The sequence below is a fragment of the Chinchilla lanigera genome, unplaced genomic scaffold (genome assembly GCF_000276665.1).
Source record: "Chinchilla lanigera isolate Chin_1 unplaced genomic scaffold, ChiLan1.0 scaffold00013, whole genome shotgun sequence".
In the NCBI taxonomy this organism is placed as follows: Eukaryota; Metazoa; Chordata; class Mammalia; order Rodentia; family Chinchillidae; genus Chinchilla; species Chinchilla lanigera.
In genome coordinates this window covers 15,835,429-15,858,284 of record NW_004955414.1, presented here as the reverse complement: position 1 = coordinate 15,858,284, position 22,856 = coordinate 15,835,429, and the positions used below count along the sequence as shown (strand labels likewise).

General features: G+C 34.9%; 1 protein-coding gene across 2 annotated transcripts in view; it reads left to right on the top strand.

The window, feature by feature from the left end:
* Uvrag (UV radiation resistance associated) overlaps positions 1-22,856 on the top strand; it is a 310,440-nt gene that overhangs the window by 185,271 nt on the left and 102,313 nt on the right. For both annotated transcript variants that reach the window (XM_005379880.2, XM_005379881.2), the window contains 4 exons: positions 4,380-4,464; positions 5,942-6,029; positions 6,874-6,934; positions 14,768-14,933. In XM_005379880.2, the coding sequence (XP_005379937.1) occupies positions 4,380-4,464; positions 5,942-6,029; positions 6,874-6,934; positions 14,768-14,933 (400 nt within the window). The remainder of the gene's footprint in view (positions 1-4,379; positions 4,465-5,941; positions 6,030-6,873; positions 6,935-14,767; positions 14,934-22,856) is intronic.

The following is a 22,856-nucleotide window of genomic DNA, read 5'->3' as shown; positions in this document are numbered from 1 at the left end:
AATGCCCTAAAATGACACAATCCCAAGTAAAGTTCCCTTTATTTAATAGTTGTACTAGTTTAAAATAAAGGTACTACCCTCTCCCAGCATATATACTCTGAAGGAAAGCCTAATTGTTAACAGAACCCACTCACTTATACCACGCTGGCACTGAGGAATGAGGCCTCTTATGTAAATAAATCTTTACAGCTTCAAAGGAAACCTATACCAGTTGTCTATACTAATCAATCTAATCATTTATTCATGGATTTGAAGGGAGAGCTAAGGGTCATCAGATATTTGAACTGTACAAATAGAATAGCTGACCCAAAAGGAACAGAAAAATATAAAGAACAGAGGAGAGCTTTTTATAAAGTAAGAGTCGTAGATTTGACTCCACCTGGACTGTAGAAAGCTGCTAAGAGTTTTCTGTCATCCCTAAAGAAGAAGCTGCATAATGTACAGAGTCATTACATTTCCTTGAGTCATCAGAGAGCAGGGCAAGGAAGTAGCTCACTGTGTAAGGGAAACAGGCAGAGAGGAAAAGGAGGGAGAAAGGTTGTGAGTACTGATTACCACTGGCAGAGAAGGGAGGACGTTGGTGCTGCTGAAGGTAAAATAATGCAGCTAAAGCTTTCAACTAATCCTGATTGGTCAAGTACAAGCAAGTGTGAAACTGTAGCGATCGTAAGGCAGTTCCCGTCTACCTGCAGCTTCTGTGTGTACCTGTCCTGGATATTGACAAGAGGAGAGGTGTCATCTCTTGCACAAAATGTATAATCCTTCTCTAAAACAAAATTGCTAACCTCCTGAGGAGAGAGCTGTAAACCCTTGCTCTCCCAGGGGACACATAAAAACTTGCAAAGTGAGGCATGGTGGTGCATGCCTGTCATTCCAGATACTCAGAAAGCTGAGGCAGGAGGATTTCAAGTTCAAGCCCAACTTGGGCAACGAAGTGAGCCCCTGTCTCAAAATTAAAAAGGGTTAGAGAGATAGCACAATGGTAGAGCATTTGCCTGGCATTTGCAAGGCCCTTGGTTCAATCCTCAGTATTGCAAAACAGAAAACAAACACTTGTAGCTAGAAGAGAAATAGCCAAATTGCACTACTGTGATTGGAAACTGGAATACTCATCTCAGCAATTGATAGAACAGTTACAGAGAAAATCAGCAAGAAGAAAAGACCTTGTATCACCAGATTACTTGATAATAGTACACCATTTCCTGAATGGTAGCAGAGTATACTTTATATTTTAAATACACAATTAGACAAGCCATGTTTGGTTCTGTTAAACAAATATAAAATAAAACCATACAAAGAAAGTGTTCTTTCACCATTTTTAGCATATGTGTTGCCAAAGAGAGCACTATTCTTTCACCAAAAGAGAAAATAAAAATCATTAGTTGAAAGATCTGAAAAATTCCAGATCTTTGGCATTTGCACAGTAGATATATAGTAAGCCATGGGTCAAAGAAGAACTATCAGTGCAAGTTAGAAAAAAATATTTTGCACTAAATGAAAATGGAAATATATGAATGTTTGAAGGGATGCAAGCTTAGATGGAATTTTTATAGCATTTGATGCTTATATTAAAAAGAAGAGCCAGGCATGATGGCACATACCTGTAATCCCAATACTTGTGAGGCTGATGGTTATGAGGAGTTCAAGGCCAACCTGAACTATGTAGTAAGACTCTATCAAAGGAGAAGGGGAAGGAGAAGCAGAAGAGGAAGGGGGAGGGGAAAATACCTACAGTCATTGCTCTAAGTTGATAGCTTAACAAAATAGGAAAAGGACGTGTTAAACTCAAATCAAGCAGAAGGAAGGAAATAGTAAAGGGTAAAGATTAGTGAATTGGAAAAGAGAAAAAGATTGGACAGTATCAATGAAACCAAAAGATAGTTCTTTGAAAAGATCACCAGAATTGATAAGCCCCTAGCCAGCTGACCAAGTAGAAAAAGAAAAAACACAAATTATGACTATCAGGAATGATAGGAACATTACTACAGATCCTGCAAACTTTGAAATGATAATAAGGTGATATTTCAGTAATTTAATGGTAGCGTGCCTGTAGCAAGGACACTAGAGCCAGGTTGAATATAACCCTAATGGCTAAATCAGACCACTTGAACCCCAAGATAATTCTGTACATCAGTAAATTATAAATCATTAAATGAAACTAATCCATGATTCCACACTAATAATTGATAATTAAGGGAGGGATCTTGCTTAGAGAAGTATGTTGAGTGATAACTGATTAACATGGAGGAAGTACTGAAATTATAATACTATTTTACAACCATAATAGGAAAGATTGACTCAGTAGAAGTCACAAATCAATGCCAAATACAGGCAGAAATTTGGATGAGAAGCAGAATAGATTCATTGTCTTAAAGATTACATGTTTAAGATTAACATTTGTGCGTTTAAATATGATGCCCTTAGAAGGACATAACATAAGTCATGTAATATTCAGGCAGGTAATAAATAACTTGAATAACTTCTGTAGAGGTAGAGGTTGAATACATCATTCCCACAGTATTATTGCTTCTTGCAAAATGACTTAGAATTTAGGTTGAGTTTTTTGAGGTCTCTTCAAATTCTTTGTTCTTAACTTTTTGAGCCCCAACTCGTTTAGTTTTATTCTGAGCCCACCCCTAAAACAAATAAACTGTATTCCCTTTGGTAGAAATTTAACCATATATGTTTTGGAGACAAGGTGCCAATGTGATTTCTAAGCCTTTGTTTCTGATAAAGCCATCGCTTTATAGATGACCCCTTTCTGAAATTAGATCTGTTCTTTAATTTTTTATTTGGAAATTACTGCAGACTTACAGAAGAGTTGCAATAAGAAGAATGCAAAAAACACTTATCTTCTTCATCCAGATTTACCTCTTGTTAATGTTTTACCCTGTTTGTTAGCTGTTTAGGATTTATTTTAAATTTAATTTTTCCTTCTCCTACATTGTGAGAGTGTTTTTTCTTTTGCTCAAGTAATAACATGTTTTAAGTCTTCAGAACTTAGAAGAGGAGGGGAACATTGGCATTTTGAAGCCCGAATCTGTTGTGGATCCCTACTTGTGGCTTTGCCAGCAGTGTTTAATTGAGGCAGCCTAACTGATCTGGAGTGAAGAATAATATTGCAGGTTTCTATAGTGGTGGAAGAATTCATATAATTTTCAATTTAAGTATGTGGGTTATGGGTGTCAACCTAAATTCTTATAGAATCATTAAGGTAAAGATTTGAGGAGGAATTATAGGAGTATATTATATTAGGAGTTAAAGAAGATAATTGGTGTTACTTGATTAAAATCTGACAGTTGAAAGAGAAGTGTGCTTAGAAATATGTTAATAAACTGTTAGGTTAGGGAGTTTTGTGCTAAGGCTCAGACTGTGTATTCTGGACAGTTAACCTCGTGTCTGTTCTTCCCTGTAGGAGTAACAGCTGTGCCAAAGAGTTTAGGATCCTTTTCTTATTGAATCACAGTTCATGAAACTAGCTGCCTTTATAAAATATAAAACTTAGTGTGTTAGGATCTAAGCCTCTATCTGTGTGCTGGAGGACCTCTAGAGTTGCAGTCAGGCCTGGACTGTCAAGAACATAAGAAGTTGTCATTTTTTCAGAGTAGAATATGTACAGTTAAAAAAATGTATTATAAAAATGGAGGTTCCAAAGTTGATATAAACACAAAACTCAGGCATATAATCACAAATATTAATCTTTAAAATTCTAAAGCAAACACTTAAAGGAAATTAAATGTTCTATAATGGGATTGGGATATGAGGGTATCAAATAAAACATGGAATATTCTTATAATTCACATTATGACTTAAATTTTATATAGCCATAACTTCAGATTGTCTGTCAACATGTAAAAATGCTTGTGACATAATATGGAAAAGTCAGAATATACATTTCCTGTAGCCTGTGATCTTCACTAAAACTACTTACATTTATGAACAAGGTGAGAGTTCATAAAAACATACTTATGAACTGTATTATACTAATCAAAGTGCAAGTAATTTTTCCTGTTCTATGTATTATATTTTCAGTAATGTTATGTAGCATTTGTGGTTGACAAGGAATTAACCACTTATTTTTTTAAATGTCTGAATTTTGACATCTCATCAAGGTTTCTTGTTCAGAAATCTGTGGGCAAAAAGTCTTAGATTCCGATCCTTTGGCTTACGCTAGAGATCAGACGTGTATGAAAATGGAACAGATAGGGAAGTCTGTTCTACTTAACTCCCCCATAAGGCCTCTATACTTGACACACTTTACTCTCTCTGTCTTTTCATTCTCTTCTCACAGTCAGGGGACTGGGCTGTGCCTGGGTAGTTGTGATTGAACATACCTGTCTGCAGTGTCTTGAATTGTCTCCTTCCAATTTTCTTTTTAGGAAGCACATTTTCAACTGAGCATCTCAAGCTTCAGCTCCAGAAGGAAGCCCTAAATGAGTTGAGGAAGGAGTGCACTGCAAAAAGGTAAAGGCAACGCTGAGTGGAACTGCTGTGTTAAATTTACTGTGAGGATCGCTCTGGAAAAACAGCAGTCTTGAGGTGGTGCTATCACTCAGTGATAAAGGCTGAGTTTGATTCTCCACACCCAAAACAAAACAAAGTAGCATTCTTTGAAAACTGCTAGTATTAATTTATATTCTATGTACCTCAATACGGATTCATTCTTTCGTTGATATTTAAGTGCCTACTCTGTGTCATGTACTATAGTAGAGGCAGTTAGGAAAGCTGCTAGGCTATAATCATAATCAGAAATACAGATACTGTTTTAGTTTTCCCAGCTATAGCACCAGGGCTTAATATATTAACTTTCTCATCCTGTCTTCTACAAGCAGTTGAGCTTATGGGTTTGTTCTTTAACAATTTCTTCTGATTGACTCCTGCTTCTTGACAGCTTCTTGGATTAGCTCAACAGTACCTAGAAAATCTCTCCAACTTCTTGCCATTTAGCTTCCATGTTGCTCTCAGGCCTCTCCTCTTAAACTAGTATTTATAGCACATTTTTCTCTTCTTAATATAGTAATTTTTTAGCTCACTTTTCAAATAGTCTTCAATAAATTGGTGTTATACAACTATGGGTAATTTGAGTCACGCCCCAATATAGCATGATGTTAATTAATAGTTTTTATTTTTCCCAACGTGTGTTTACTTCATTGTCACCTCTGTACTTTTTTTTGTCTTCATTCATTTTCCTGAAAGTACCCCCAGGCTGCATTTTCCTTTGAGAAGTCTTACCAATTAAAGATTTAAGAATATTAGACCTAGCCAGCATAGTGGCACAGGTCTGTAATCTCAGTAGTTAAGAGGCTGATGCAAGAAGACTGCAAATTGAAAGCCAGCTTATTGTTTTTCAAGGTAGCTGTGATATATATTTGTGAATGAAATAATTTTTAAGGAAATACCACCTGTATATTTGCTGAAATCAAATTGGCCTTTGTAAGTAATGGCTATGAAATTTTGCTCGGTTCATTCAACCTTTTGAAATCTTGTTTGCTAGCCGGGTGTGATGGCATATCCCTGTAATCTCAGCACTTAGGAGCCTGAGTCAGGAGGATCATAAATTCTCAACCAGCCTGGACTGTGTAGCCAGAGACATCATCTCCAAAGAACAAAAATAACTAAGTCTTATTTTCTTGTTTATGAATGGATAGAATAATACCAACCTAGGAGAATTATAATAATTGAACAAAGCTATCTGTAACATGCTCAGTATATTAGTAGGTGCTCAGTGAATGCCCTTTACATCTTAGCATATTGCTGGGCACACAGTACCATATTTGGATAAATCAGGACTCATGGTAGCTATTATTCTTACCTCTACATCTGAGTTCCTGTGATCTCCAGACCATTTAATCTTCCTCTGCACAAATTATATGAAAATAAATGTTAGAAAGCATGCAAACATTTTAAAAGTAAGTGTTTTTTTTTTTTCTTTCTTCATTAGAGAACTCTTTCTGAAGACTAATGCCCAGTTGACAATTCGTTGCAGGCAATTACTCTCTGAGCTTTCCTACATTTACCCTATTGATTTGGTAAGTTTCAAATTTTAAAAGATTTTTTTTTGCAAAGATGATTTCCATTTGAAATTTCTTCTCAATGAGAAAAATCTCACTGCTGTAGTTTTAATCATATGCTTTCTTGTGATCAATTCAGGAGCTTTTATCTATTTAAAATGTATATTGAGACAGTTAGCATTAGGTTCCACAGTTTGATTATTTTTTAATCAGTTTAGTGGTGGGATGACTTATTGGAAATAATACTAAATTATTTATGGTTTCTTTAGAGACCGTATTATTTACTACTACCATTTCTGACAGATACCTGCAGATGCATGTGCACTGTTTTAAAAATGTAGTTGCTAATTAATTTATATTTACTGGTGTTCATTAAGATATTCCTGGGGATAAATGTCACAGTGTTACATTTTGAACCTAGTTTCTTAGAATAAATACAAGTAAAACTTAAATAAAACTGATTAGGATTCTTTTTTAGAGAACCAAATCTGTTAAATTTGATGGTTCCCTTATTAATGAAAGTTATTTTAAAACACTGATTTTCAAAGAAGAAAGTTAGCAGCATTTGAGTTTGCTCACAGAATCTTATTTAATATGAATTAGCCAGAAGATACTTCTATGATAATTTTATATGACTTCTTTGGGTGTGATATCTTAAATGTTTTTATTATAGAAAATTTCAAGTGTGTATAAATATAGGAGATAATGTAGTGAGTCATCGTGTAGTTGTCATCCAGCTTCAACAACTATGATAATATTTTGAGACTAAGACAGTATTGAGTTGACACTGAGTATTGAGATTCAACTTAGAGTTTCTTCATATATGAAAAGAATTAATTTCTTTCTTTGGTTAAATTCACAGAATGAACATAAGGATTACTTTGTATGCAGTGTCAAATTGCCTAATTCTGAGGACTTCCAAGGTATTTTATTTCTTACTTTTAAATATTTGGTATGTAATAATGTAAGGGATTAGAATTATCTTGGAATGTTGGTTGCCTAACACTTTGTCCAAAAGGGCTTTTGGATGTTGTGTCTTATCCCACTTAGGAGTATGTACAGTCCAGTTCCCTGATGAGAGGTATAACAAAATATTTGATTTAATCTTGAAAAAATAATTATTGAACTTTGTGTGTGAAATTTAAAAGAAAATTGTTTTTAAATGTGTGTTAAGCAAACTAGGAAGTAGCGTTCTTAGGAATACTAAGAATCTCCCTATCACTTTTGCTTGATTTTCATTAAAAGTTTAGTGGCGGTTAGAAGCAGAGAAACAACGAACATTAACTGCTCTACTATTTGCAAAGTCATTTTCCTGGTAACATGCAAAGTAATTAAAATTAAATTAAATTTTGTGACATTCCCACAATCATAGGTTTAATTTATTGTACTGTCATTTCTCTCTTCTTTTGCATTAAAGGTGCTATGGAATGTGATTTCTAATAATTCCTATATTTTAAGATTTTTTTTTCCTATTCTCTTTACAAACATTCCAAGAAAAAGAGGTTATTTTGGGGGGTTTTTTTGTTTTTTTAAATTTTATTTTAAAGAGAGTATTAAATGAGAAACAAAAAAAAGAACAGTAGCAGCATACCAGTATCACAAACATAAATAAATCACAGCAAGAACGTTTAAAGTGATACAGGGTTTCAAGACAAAATAATACAAATTAACAGTGGTTGTTATATTACATATCACTATCCTCAACTACATTACTCAGATTACCAGATGTAAGAATGGAAGGTTGTTCAAACCATTGAAGAGAATAAGAGAATAATTATTAGATAAAACATTAGAGATAAGAAATTATTTTTGTTAACAAAGTGGATTTTTTTCCCTTAGCTTAAATGATGCTTTGGGGCTTACTAAATATCTTTATATATGATTTTCAAAGCTAGTGTACATATTTATTTGAGAAGAAGTTATTAAGGAAGAGAACTTTACTAATTTTGATCAGGACTTTCTTCCTTTTCTTTTTAAAGAAACTATTTATGGACCTTTGGTATTTAAATTGTTTTAATTACCCCAATGACTATATGACAAGCGGTTGGGATTTGACATAGGAGAGTGATAAACCAGGAGTTGAAAATTATCTGTTCCATCAACCAGGTAGTTTGGAGCAAGTCATATACAACCTTGAGTTGGTTTTCCTGTCAATAGCATGGACACATATCTTCCCTGTCTTACACGATTGTTGGGAAAACTGAGTGAGCTATACCAATATCCATAAATATGAGGTTTTGCCTTAACTGTAATCCTCACAAAACCATAGGAAACCTGTGAGAAAAGTGGCATTGAGTGACTTGCTCAAGACTACAAAACCAGGTAGTGATATAGCGGGGAACTGTACAGTGCTTCTTCAAGCCTCTGAAAGTTACACAGATGCACTTCACTGTTAGCTTTAGTCCGTTGTGATGTCCTGAAGTCCATGGCACACATTGTATGCATTCATTAATTGAAAAAGAATGGTTATTGAATACCTTTAAACCAGGTTTAATGATTTTAAAGAATGTAATGATGAAAAAAGCAAACATGTTCTCTCCTTTCATGGTGGATACACCTTATTGAAGAAAGTAGCCAATAAAAAGAAAATTAGTAATGAATGCATATTTAATAAAAGAATATGCTATCTTAGAGGATGAGGGAACCTACTATAGACAAAGCAGTGAGAGAAGACCTGAGGAGAAACATTTGACAGAAAATTTGAAGGCTGAAAGGAGCCAGCAGTGCTGCTGCTGAGGAAAGAGCATTCCTAGCAGAGGGGCCCATCATGACCCAGGGGCACCTGACACTCAGAGCAGGCTGTGGGAGAAAAGATTTGTATTTTAGACAAATCACATAATTTCTCATCTTAATTTCTTTGCCTATAAAATCATATAATATTTGTATCTCTCATTTATTGTGGTGATTGAGATAACATTTGAAAGAGCTTTTCATATAGGCAATGTTCAATAAATATAGGAATTAATTACAAAGGGGGAGGGGAGGGGAGGAAAGGAAGGAAGGAAGGAAGAGAAAGAAAGAAAGAAAAAGAAAGAAAGAAAGAAAGAAAAAGAAAGAAAGAAAGAAAGAAAAAGAAAGAAAAAGAAAGAAAAAGAAAGAAAAAGAAAACTGGCTGGACCGTGATGAGCAAGGGGAACAGTATGTTAGCAGAGGAAGGAGAGATCAGTGGGGCCGCTGTAAGGAAATTCTGTTTAATACTCAGTGCAGTGGACAATGCCTGAAGGATTTCAAGAAGGGCATGGCATGTGCTGAGCTCTGCTTGAAACCCTGGCTGCCAAATACGGATTGATTGGAAGGGAAGCAAAGACAGCAGTAGTGGTGGTCTTTTCCTTTAGTTCACTCACAGAGGTTTTGTGATTCTATTTTTATTTTCCTCAAAGTGCCTTGTTTCCTAGTTTTTCCTCATTTTGTAGCTGTCTGCACTTAGAATGTCCAATTAAGCCAAACACGTTCTCCATACTCTTAAAAAAAAAAAAAAAACTAGTGTAACTTTTTAATGCAGTTGCTGAAAAATGAAATGGGAGATAAAATAAATTTTACTCTAAGGTACTATTTATTCTCCATAACCCCTCAAAATTAGAAATTTTAAGAAGGATATGTAGTAGTATTGGACTTTAAAATTATATGTTATCGTTCAGCAAGGCACTTCTGTATAGTAAATGTGTTGAGTGCCCTGTTTGCTGTCTACTGTTGCCAGATGCTGAGCATATAGAAAGAGGATTAAGATGTTGGGCCATCCTCAGTGAGATAATGGTCCTGTTGAGGGCATTGGATTTCTAATGAAGCCAGGAAATATGTATTGAATCCATAACCTACTTCCATAACCTGGCACATCTTAGGAGGTTGTACCAGTTTTGTGGGTGACAAAGTAGGAACGATCAGTTTTCTCAGAAGGGGTTCAAGAAAACCTTTGTAGGGAGAAGATACCTGAGCGATTATAAGAGATGAATAATATTCTCCCATGGAAAGAAGGGTAGGAGGGGCATCGTGCATGACGTTATCACAGTTATTTAAGTTTCAGAGTTGTGAGAAGTATTTCCTTCTCTGAGGAAAGAAATCGCCCTCAATTTTTTATAAAAGAAGAAAATTGAGGCTCAAAGAGATTAGTTAATTTTTTCAAGGACTCCTGTTAGCCAGTGGTAAAGCTAAGGGTGGCACAGATCTGCCTGATTCTTATGTGCAGTGGTCCTGTCATGAAGTAACTTTCTTCCTCTTTTCGAACCTCTTCTGAGCCTCTGACAACTCTATAGCAGCTGCATTTCTAGCAGAGGTTAGTGAAGCTACTCCAAACTGGTTACTCTGTGCTATTTATGAGACTTTGCTGGATAAACTTTATACTGCATGGGTTCATACTGCTTGGGTAACTGCACTGTAGGGGCCCAACATTTGTTGTGCTTTTCTCAATGGGTAAGTTACTGTTAGAGTATGCCACAGAGACCTGGACACAATGGGAGAAAATTGTCCAGTAAAGGGTATTCATCTGAGTTCCACTGACTGAGACGTTCAGTTAAAAAACAATGTTTGTGCTGTGTGTTTTGAAGTAATCCATAACACAAGAGCCTTTTGTGGTAATGAGACCCAGATTTCCTTCTGTGTCTGTATCCCTTTATGCAGGCATGATTTCTTGGAAAGGAGAGTCCATATGTCAAACAGTGTCTCATTGAAAACATGGACTGATTCCATAGATGCTGTGGCAGTGATTAGAGTCTTAAATATTTTGTCCTGTCTGGATCAGTGGGTGCTTGGTTCCTTAACAAATCAGCTACCTCAGTGATTGGGAAGGCAGGATGGTAAGAGCTTTTAGATCACTTATTGTACTTGGATGCATTTTAATATTTTGTCCAACATATAAATCAACATATAAATCAAACATTTGATTTAATTTATAATGTTGTTGTGGCCATTGTGTGTTTATGGAATTTATTGTCATAAAAATTATACAAAAGCTGCAGCCTTGGAAGGCTTTCTGTATTGAAAAAGTAAACCATAAATACTTACTAATGAGGAAACTATGGACTTTTGTTTTTAAGCCCCTTAAAACATGCTTGAATTTGTAACTGTTTTGCATACCTGAATCTTACAGTTTATTCCTCTTGGTCCATGGGCCATCCACTCCCCTTCCGACTTTTCTTACCAACAAAACTATCATCTGTGACCTTTCTAACCCCAAGAGCAGAATAAGAAACACAAACCTCTGCTCTGCATTAGGTGTTATGGACGTCATTAATGCTTGCTGGAAAAGCACACCCCAGAGAGCCGTGTTTTGGCTTTGGCAGGTAAAAAAGTCTTTCAGATCTTGGAATGCTGGAAACCTTAAACCTTTTGGTTTTTAGCTAAAGTGATTGGCAACAGAATGTGACATCTGAGGTTGCATGCCCTGCAATAGCCATAATTAACCGCATGAGTTCACATTTTCCCACTGGAGTTTCAGTGGTCTTGGGGTGATGAAAGTGACTTCCCTACCGGGAGGTGGTTTTCCTTCTGAGGGTATTGGCATACCCTTGGGCCCTGTAATGCTTCACCCGTGGTCCTTTTAAAATACTTTTTAATATAAAGCTTCAATATTGGAAATCCAACACCACAGTGTATAACGGTTAGGCTGTGATGGAGCACTGTGGCCTGCAATGGGAAACAACCTGAGGTTTTTAATAGGTGGAGCAGGGAGTTGTGGCAGCACTGGTGAGTGTGAATAGCCTGAATCAAAGCTGATTTCCAATATTATTCAATTTGCATTGTTTGCTGTTTCTTTTTGGCTTTTGATTTCTATTTGTAGGCTGTGTTAGAGATGCCTCTTTATGTTTAAATTTAAGCAGCTTTGTTTTGTTCTTCAGAAAGAAGTGATATTAGAAGTACAGTTCTTTGTACTTTTAAGAAAGATGTATAGCCCCAAAATATGCAAATACTGCTCTCTAGCATTAGCCCTTGTGTAATGTGACAAAAATGTAGATGCTTGAGGGTTTAGCATTTGGTAGATTTTTAAAAGCACTTGTGGCTTGCACTTGAGCTGTTTAGCAGACTAATAAGAGACCTTTTAAAAAAATTTAAGAAATAAAAAATAAGAGAGACCTTTTGTTGCTTTCAGGATGTTTTTAAATCTTTTTGTACTAGGCCATGTAGGAAGGGAAAAGCTTACTTAGCATAGTACATGTATAGCAGAGTCCCAACTTTGCATAATATTGTCCTTCTTTATTCTAAGTCCTATTCTTTTTTTTCTTCACTTCCTTCAAAAGATTCTTAAAGACCATGTTCTTCACAGAAGTATTTTCAGATTGGTAAGGCCTGTTAATGGAAGGCAGGAGGCAGGATTCAGGAAACTGTGAAGGAACTCATAGTCACAGTTCAAGACTCTAGATTTAAATATTTTGGGAGCAAAGATATTCTGAAGTGTGGCTAATTGCTCTTTTTTCCCCCCACTCATTCTGTTACTTTTTTTTTTTTTTTTTTTGGTCTATATGACTTTTTCTTTGTGTTTTTGAGTTGTTAGTGTGAATCTCCTTGGTTTCTAAGGTTTCTCCTAGCTGTAATATTATATGAAGATGAATTTGTAGTGTACAGTAATTATAGTCGCTAAGGTAGTATGATATGTAGGTTTCAAAAGAAGCAAAGTATTGTCGTAGTGATCAAGGAATGTACTTGGGTGGGATTGGGACAATAGATACGTTCTCTAAAACAATTACGATTCTAGTTAGTGAGTACCTGACTCAGTAGTCAGTTGTAATTAATGCTGTTTTAATATTTTTCTTCATGAGTTTGTTTTGAGAGAATGACAAATGTTGATTGCAAAGTCCTTTTCCTGTCAGGTACTATATAAGTTATTGAGGACTCATAAACTTTTTATGCATTCTTTGACCTTACTAGAAAAGTGAAGAAAGTAAGATTATGACACATGTGTGTTACGTGCTTGGTCCATTTTAGGCTCCCAAGTTAAAATATATTATTTTTAACGATAAGGTTTTGAGACAGTATGGCAGAGTGGTTAAGGAGAGAGGACTTGGTGTCAGGCCAGCTTATTTACTAGCTTTAATACTTTGGACAGCTTCTTTAATCTCTTTGAGCTTTAGTTTATCTATAGATTGAATGAAATAGGATTTTTAAAAAGCCCAGTTTAGTAACTGTTGGCAAGTGAATAACTGTCAGATGTAAAGTACTGCAGGCAATTCTGGACAGAAGAAAAATACATAGTAGTAAAGGTTACCTGTTTTTATAGGATTATCAAAGAGAAACCAAGAATTCATTATGGTGACAAAAAGATAGAGAATTTCCTAAGGAATGGATACCTGTAGTGTCTTTCCTACTATAGAAAGGTAGTGCTTAGATAATGAGATATGACTACAAGCAAAGAATGTGAAAAATATTACTAATAATTAAGGTTCAAGGCACCCTTAGAAATCAGGAAATAGTCAAGCCATGGCCATCTTAATCATTCCAGCCTTCTTCTCTTGCCAGCTGGGGAATTCAGATTATGTGTTAAATCTTTTAGTGTGAGAGTGTGTGCACAATACATGCATGTGCACTTTTTAATGTTTTTGTTTTTGTTTTTGTTTTTTTTTTGAGACAGGGCCTCACTATTCAGTTCAGGCTGGTCTTGAACTCACTTTGTAGCCCAGGTCAGCTTCGAATTCGCAACGATTCTCCTGCCTCACCCTCCCAAGTGATGGGATTACAGGCGAGCGCCACCATGCCTGGCTTTAATGTATTTTAAGATTGTCATATACCACGGTTACTTTTTCCTTTCTCTGAGGGAAATTTATTTTTTAATGTTTTTTGTACCAAGAATCAAACTCAAGACCTTGTGCTTGCCAGGCAGGCCCTTTGCCACTGAACTATATCCCCAGCCCCCTCTGAGGGAAATTTAAAACATGTGCATTACTTTCAGTTCTGAATACCTGAATCATTGTTAATCAGTTTATAGGTAGGCACAGAAGTCTGGATAAATGAGTGTTAAAATGTAGTTATCTGTGCCTTTTGAAAAGCTAGATGTTTATGTTTGGCTGTATGATGTGTGGATTTTTATTTTCCCCAATAGTTACTTCCACCTCACTTGTATGCAGTGGTGTGAAGAATGCAATTTTTGTGATTAAGCTCTTACTATTTAAATGTTTTTCTCCCTTAGCCCATCTCAAATATCATGGATCTACTTACGCAATACTACCTTATATCAAAAACATAACCTCATGAGGATATATTGTGCTATTTTATTTCACTTCAGAATTTATTTTATTTATTTATTTTGGGTACTGGAAATCGAACTCGGGACCTTGTGCTTGCCAGGCAGGCGCTGTGCCACTGACCTATATCCCTGTTCCTTCACTTCAGAATTTATAGTGATGTATAATAGTACAATAATAATAAGTATGCCTAGAAAGTTGTTAATGAATAAGATGTATAATAATTATATAGTACGCTATATTTAAGCCTCTAAAACTTATTTTCCCATCATATATAGTTTCGAGTGGTGATTTCCCTTTTAGAAATGATGAGAAAGAAAGCAATGGATATTTGGGTGCACTAAGAATTATTGTTTAAGGTATATATCAAATGCTAATAAGAGCACATTAATAATTTTAAATATAGTTAGTAGATGAGATTTCAAGTCTCATTAATGTTTAGACTTGCATAAAATGCATATAATTTAGATAAGTGATTAATATTTTATTTACCACTTACAAGGTATCCTTTAATATTTGTTTATGATCTCACAGCTACATTTATAAGGTAAATGGTTGTTTTCTTTTCCTCTGCTTTTGAATTTACAGCAAAAGATGATGGAAGCATTGCTGTTGCCCTTGGTTACACTGCACATTTGGTCTCCATGATTTCCTTTTTCCTACAAGTGCCCCTCAGATATCCCATAATTCATAAGGGGTCTAGATCAACAATCAAAGATAATATCAATGACAAGCTGACTGAGAAGGAAAGAGAGTAAGTGTCTTTTTAACTTCTTTTTAACATCAACCCAGTATAAAATATTGATGAAACATCGGATATATTAACAATATTAAAATACGGACCTACATTGTAGCAACTTTTAGGTAGCCTTTGTAAAGTGTCTCATTTGTTTTAAATAAAATGTAGTTATTCAATTAGATTTTAATGGTTGAACTCCAGCACCTCCAAAAATTGCTGATATTATCAAAATTAATTCATTTAAATTCAATTACTTTCCTTTCATTTTTGTTTTCATACAATACCTGTTACCTACCATTTAACAAGTGAAATGATCAAAAAATTTGTGAGAAAACCAACCAGGAAAAGGGTAAAGTGTTTAGTACTAGACTGAACACAATTGAAATGTAAATTAGTGAAGACAGGTCAGTTGAAAATTGAACACAACTGAAATGTAAATTAGTGAAGGCAGGTCCGTTGAAAGCCCTGACGTATGACTTGACTTAACAATTTTTTGACTTTATAACAGTATGAAAGTAATGTACCTTTAGTGGAAACCATCTTTAGAATTTTGATGTGTTCCCAGGCTAACAGTATGTAGCACGATACCCACTAGTACACTGTTGGGCAGGAGCAGTGATCCACAGCTGCCAGGCAGCCACATGGATAAAAGAGTAAACAGCCGACGCTCGGAGAGCACTGTGCCACTAAGCTGTGACGCCCTGTAGGTTAGGTATATTAAACGCATTTCATCTCAGTGACATTGTAAACTTGTGATGGTTTTATGGGGACCTAACCCTGGTGGAAGTCAAGGAGCACCAGTATCCTGACTAAAGTACAAGTAACAAAAGACGTGGAATGTAGAGAAAAGTGATAGACATGGAAGATACAATAGAAATGTCCTCAAATATACATGTAAGTGCAGTCACAGAGCGGGTGGAAAGAGTAAGAGGTAAACACAGTATTGCAAGAGATAATTACCTGGAATTTTTTTTATTTAGTCAAAGACATCAAGCTACAAATTCCAAAAGTAACAACAGAATAACTACAAGGAAAAATACTAAGGAATATTTAAACAACTGAAAACCCAAGACAAAGTGAAGATATGAAAGGCGACTAGAGAAAAAAACATGTTATTTTTGAAAGGTTTATAATAGGATCAGAGGCTAAGTTCTCAACAGAAACAAAGAGAAACCAGAAGTTGATGTGGTATTTTTTAGATACTGAACTGAAAGCAAATAACTGCCTACTTATAATTCTATTCCCAGTGAAAATACCCTTCAAAAGTAAGAGCAAAGACATTTCAGACCGTTGAGATCAAGAAAAACTCAGCAGACCTACTTTAAAGGAAAGAGCAAAGACAGGATTAAAATCTCATATAGAAACATGGAAATGCAGGAAGGAACAAAGAGCAACAGAAGGGATAAATATGAGTATGTCTAAATTAATTTCATAAAACAAATAGCCATTGCTTTCTAAATATAATGTGCATATGTATAAATGTATATAGACTTGTAATTAATGATTCTAAGATAAAGGTGGGAAAAGGCAGAACTAAAGCACTCTAAGATTTTACCTAGCTTTGATAACTTGATAAAGATACCAATTTATATTAGACTAATGAATCAAGGATGTATATTTTAAAATAATAATCAGTAAAATAATTGTTTTGTAGCTGGGCATGGTAGTACATGGTTGTAATCCTGGCACCTGGGAGGCTGAGGCAGGAGGATTGCTGTGAGTGAGTTCCAGACCAGCCTGGGACTACATAGTGAGTTCAAGGCCAGGCAGAACTACCGAGCAAGATCCTGTCTCAAAAAACTCCAAAAAACAAAACAAAAAATTTATTTTGTATGAGCAAAACTTAATAGAAGAGATAAACAGGGAAAAGTACTTTGCTTATCCAAAAGAAGGCAAGAAAGAAAATAAACATTAAAAAAAGATGTAAACAGTAAACAAAGAGTAAGTTTGTACATGTGAACCCAGACTTACCCTACCTTACATTAAGTATAAATGGTATTAATGTTCTGAAAAATAAAGATTGTTTTAATATAAATTTATTTTACTTTTAAGAGATACCTCACATACAAGAACACAGAAATATTGAAAGCAAAGGTATAAAAGATCCAAAGATGCAAATATTATCCAATGAAACCTAACATAACTATATATATGCATAACTCTAAATATATAGACAAAAATTCACAGAACTTTAAGCAAACTTAACAGTAAAGGACTATGAATTTACTTTAACTTTTCTATCAAGTGGGCAAAAGAATCAGTATCTAAAAGACTTGAGCAGTATAATTAATAAACTAGACCTACATATATTGCACCAAAATGTTGCAGATTACATATCCTTCTCCAGTGTACATGGAACATTTACCAAAATTAGTTATGCCAAGCCTCAGAAGATTTCAAAAGTTTGATATAATTCAGAGTTTGCTCACTGACCGTGGTACAATTTACTAGAAATCAACGAAAATCCCCAATATGTGGATTAAATAATATACTTCTGTATAACCCATAGGTCAAAGAAGAAAGTATAAAGGAAGCTCAAAATTAGTTTGAAGTGAATAATAATGAGAATATAGCATGTCATTATTTGTAAAGTACAGCTAAATCTGTGCTCAGAGAGAAAGTTAGACCTTTATGAGCATGTATCAGGAAAAAAAAAAAAAAGAAACTAAACCATCTAAGTCTCCACCTGAAACCACTAAAGAAGTGTTGGTGAAACCCTTGGAAAATAAAAGTAAATAATAAAGATAAGAATGGAAATTAAATGGACAACTTGCAGTGGGGAAAAAATAATAAGGGCAGAAGTTCTAGTCCTTGAACAAAACAGTGTAATTGATAAGCCCTTATGAGAGTTAATTTAGAAACAGAAGAGACAAGACAAAATAATCAATATGAGGAATGAAGAAAAGAATACTACAGACAAATAAGCAAACATAGATGATGTTACAATATGAGCAACTTTATGCTGATATATTTGAAATTCAAGTGAAATACCTAAAATTCTAGGAAAATGTTATTTTCTAAAACAGTTCCATGAATAATTGGAGTTTAGAAAACTGCACACTAGGCTAAAGAAAAGGGATATATATAGAATATGCTAGGTGAGTTATTCTCAAACCTGGCTGTATGCTAGAGTCATCTGGAGAGCTTTTATAATGACCTCCTGATCCCTAGATTCCTGACCTTTCCCGAGAGATTCTGCTGTAGTTGATAGGCTCCAGGCCTTAGGCATTCTAAAAAAACCTTCTGAAGTGATTCTGATATATAGTCAGTGTTGAGAACTACTGTTCTCGATTGAAAGAATGTTGTGTTCATGGCATGAAGAAATGAAATATCCTCAAGCATATTGAGTATAACAACACCTCTGTCTTCTAAAACATTTTTGCCACCCCAGCAGAAAATCCAGTACCTTCAGCAAGTACTACCTAACCTCCCACCTTATCTCAGTCCCTGGCAACTACCTATCGGCTTTTAGTTACTATGGATTTGTCAATTCTGGATATGTTTTATAAATACAGTCATACAATACACAACTTTCTTGTTTCTGGCTTCTTTCAGTTAGCATAATGTTTGTGAGATGCATGCATTGTTACAGCATAATGAGGACTTCATTTACTTTTATGGTCAAATAATCTTCCATTAAGTGTTTATGCCACATTTTGTTTATTCATTCATCCCTTGGTGGTCATTTGGGTTATTTTTACCCCTTGGTTATTGCGAATAGTGTTGCTATGAATATTTACTTAATTGTTTGAGTACCCATTCTCAATTCTTTGGGCATATACGTGCTAAATCATATGGTAATTCTGTATTTAACCTTTTGAGGAACCACCAAACTTTTCCATAGCAGCTGCACTGTTTTATATCTCCAGATGTGAAATAGTATCTCTTTGTAGTTTTGATTTGTATTTCTTCATTGAATAATGATGTTTTTATCTTTTAAAGTGCTTGCTAGCCACTTAAATATCTTCTTTGGAGAAATATCTATTCAAATCCTTTGCCCCTTTTTAAATTGGTTTATTGGTCTTTTTTTGTTGTTTAGTTGTAATACTTCTTAATGCAGTCTGGATAATAGACCCTTATCATATATGATTTGCAAATACTTTCTCCTATTCCATGGGTTGTTATTGTGATTTAAAGCCAAAAAATTAAGGTCCATATTATATGTGGTCTTGACATCTGGTGAAAACAGGAGGTTTCCAATGACCCCTCATTTCTATTCTCTGACAGCTGGGGAATCACTGAAACATACCATGCTCATCTTCCAGCTGGAACCCAGCATTATCTCTGGCTTTTGATACTGTGAAGCCTGTTTGTTTAAACAGACCCTATATCATAGTCTGCTTTTGCTGCTATAAGAAAGTAGTATTTACTGGGTAATTTATAAACAATAGAAATTTATTTCTTATCACTCTGAGGAGGGAAATCCAAGATCAAGGGGCCTGCAGGTTCATTGTTCAGTAATGGAGCTGCCAATTCTGCATCCAAGGTGATGCCCTGTTGCTGCATTCTTCAGAGAGGAGGGCTGCTCTGTTCTCTTACAGGGAGAGGAACGAAGTGTGTAAATGGACCAAACAACCTCCTCAAAACTTTTTATGATGGCATTAATCCATTCAGGTGGGCAGAGCCCTTCTGACTTTACCATCTCCCCAAAGGCCCTACCTCCCAACACTGATGCTTTGGGGATTAAAGTTTCCAACACATTCATACCATAGCATCCTGCATATTCACTCTTTTCCTAAGTATAACCCCATGCATGGTGTGTGGTGTTTTCTTCCTCTGGGCTTTGAGTACACGTGACTAATAATGTGCTATCAATCTCATTTACCTGTCCAGTGTCAGTTGTTAAGTGTTTAACTATGTCCATAGCCTTACAGAAGAAATCTCTCTGTTTTCAGTGGGGTGAAGAGGAAGCATTTTCACAATCTTTACAGTAATCTTCAATACACAAAAGGTTTTTTTTATTTTATTGATGTCCAGTCTGCATTTTTTATTGTTTCTTGTGCTTTTTTTTAATCATACCTAAAATCCATCAAGAAATCCAACATCATGATGATTTATCCCTGTTTTCTTATAATACTTTTATAATTTTAGTTCTTATATTTAGGTCCGTGTTCCATTTTGAGTAAATTTTTATATATAATGTGAAGAAAAACTGTCCCTTCCCCCTTGAATGACCTTGGCACCTATGTTGAAAATCAATTGTATGGATTATGTCTAGACTCTTATTTCTATTCCATTGGCCTATTTTTATTCCAGTATCATAAGATGTTTAGGATTTAGAAGTATATGTACTCCAACTTTGTTGTTTGTTTTCATATTGTTTTGGCTATTCAGGGTCCCTTGCAATTCCCTATGACTTAGAGGTTCAACTTTTTCATTTCTGTCCAAAAGACTATTGGAATTTTGGTTGAGATTTATATAATCCATAGATTATTTTGAGTAATTGTGCCATCTCATTAGTAATGTCTCTCAGCGAGTTGTCTTTCTGTTTATTTAAGTCTTCCACAGTTCCTTTTAATAATGTTGTGTGCTCTCCAGTGTATACGTGTTTACCTCCTTGGTTAAATTGATTCCTGTATATTCTGTCATTTGAATTCTATTGTAAATTGAATTGTTTTCTTGGTTTCTTTCAGATTGTTTAGATTTTCTGAATGTTGGATCATGTCTGTAAATAGGGATAGTTTTCTTCCTTTTCAGTTTGGATGCTTTTTATTTTATTGCCTAATTTTTCCTGTCTAGAATTTATAGTATAGTATTGAAAAGCAGTGGTGAAAGCACTCATTCTTATCTTGGTTATCATCTCAAGAGCAAAGAATTTTGTCTTTCACCATTGAGTATCATGTTAGCTGTGATGTTTTCATAAATATCCTTAATCATGTTCAGGAAGTTCTTTTCCATTTCTAGTTTTCTGAGTGTTTTTATCATGAAAGTATTTTGTCAAGTGCTTTTTCTGTAAAAATTGAGAAAATCATGTAATTTTATTTGTTTCTTCTATTAATGTGGTATATTATGTTGATTTTTTTTGTATGTTGAATCATCTTTGCATTCCTGGAAAAATGCCACTCTTAATAAAATGCTTTTATTAAAATGCTCTTAGATTCAGTTTGCTATTATTTCATTGACAATTTTTGCTTCTATATTTATAAGATACTAGACTTTTGTTTGGCTTAGGTATCAGGGTAATACAGCCTGTTTCATAAAATGAGGAAGGAAATCTTTTTTTTTTTTTTTAAGATTTTGATAATTTCTGTTAATTTTTCCTTAAATGTTCATTTGAATCCACCAGTGGAGCGATTAGGTCCCAGACTTCTCTTTGGGGGAGATTTGTATCATTATTTATCACCTTTTTTTGTACTGGGAATCAAACTCATGACCTTGCGCTTGCCAGGCAGGCACTTGTGCCACTGAGCTATCTCCCAGGCCCTGGGAGAGGTTTGTAAATCAGTGATTTCATTTCTTTATTTGTATTACACCTATTCAGATTTTCTGTATATTTCTGAGTCAGTTTACATAATTCATGTTTCTAGAAAAATGTTCATTTCATCTAAGTTAATCTAATTTGATGGTGTACAATTGTTCACATACTTTTTTGTAGTAATTTTTATCTCTGTGAGGTCTGTAGTAATGTCCCCACTTTGGTTTCTGATTCCTGGTTCTGGGTTTGTGATGGAAACAACTTTGGTTAAGTTATTTTTATCTTTTTTTTCATAGTCTAGCAGAAGATTTAACTTAGTTGATTTTCTTAAAGAACTGACTTTTGGTTTCATTAGTTCCTTGCTATTTGTTTCATTCTGCTAGCTTTGTTGTTTTTCTGGGTTTTTTTTCTAGTTCCTTAAGATACACAGTCAGATTGAGAGCTTTCTTTTTAATGTCAATACCAATACATATCCCTGTTTTGTATAGTGTTTTTGTTTTCATTCATCTCAAAGTATATTCTGATTTTATGATTTTTTTCATTGACCTTTGGTTGTTTAAGAGAATGATGTTCACTTTTTATGTGTTTGTGAATTTTCTAGTTTTCTTTCCATTGTTATTATCTCATTTCATTCTCTTATGACAAAGAAGTTAGTTTTATGGTTTTGGTATTTTTTTTAAATTAGGAGTTGCTTTGTGGCTTATCCTGGAAAACGTTCCATTTGTACTTGAGAAGAATATATATTCTGCTGTTGTTAGATGCAGAGTGTGCATGTGCGTGCATGTGTGTTCTAGTTTATATGCTCTGATAGCATATAAAAGTCAGCTCCTCTATATCTCAACCCCCTCACCTTTATGTTTTCATTGCCACAAATTACATGCTTTACACTGTGCCCATAATACTGTTTTATTACTTAATTGTAATTACTTTTATTGATTATTCTAGTTTCTTTCTTTTCAGCCTTTTAAAATTACTGTCTGGTGTGCTTTAATTTCCAGCTGATGTTCTTAGTCATTACTTCCTTCTTGCACCGAGCATAATAATCAGGTAGATGTGAAAGCTGAAGGTCTTTTCTCAGCATGATTCCTGTTCAGAATGTATGTGTAGCTCTTTATTTGTTTGTTTTGGTTTTGGTTTTGGTTTGATTTTTTGTACCGGGAATTGGACCAGTAATCTTTGCACTGAGCTACATCCCCAGAACTTCTTATTTTTTTTTTATTTTATGACAAGGTCTCATTAAGTCAGTAAATTTCCCAGGCTGGGATCCGAACTGTGATCCTCCTTTCCCAGCCTCCCAGAGGTCTGTGATTATAGGTACTACCATCCCCGGCTTGCAAGTACTTTCTAAATTCCCCAGTATTCTTTTGAATGCTGTAATTTCTCATAAAAATTTTTCACTAGGTTTTCTCCCAGGGTTTAGGCAATCTATCCTGTGTCTCAGCTGTGATCTTTTGCCATAGGTGGCTGTGTGTTGTTTGTTTGCCTTGCACCTTGAACAGTGTTAGCTGATTTTGAGCAGTAGT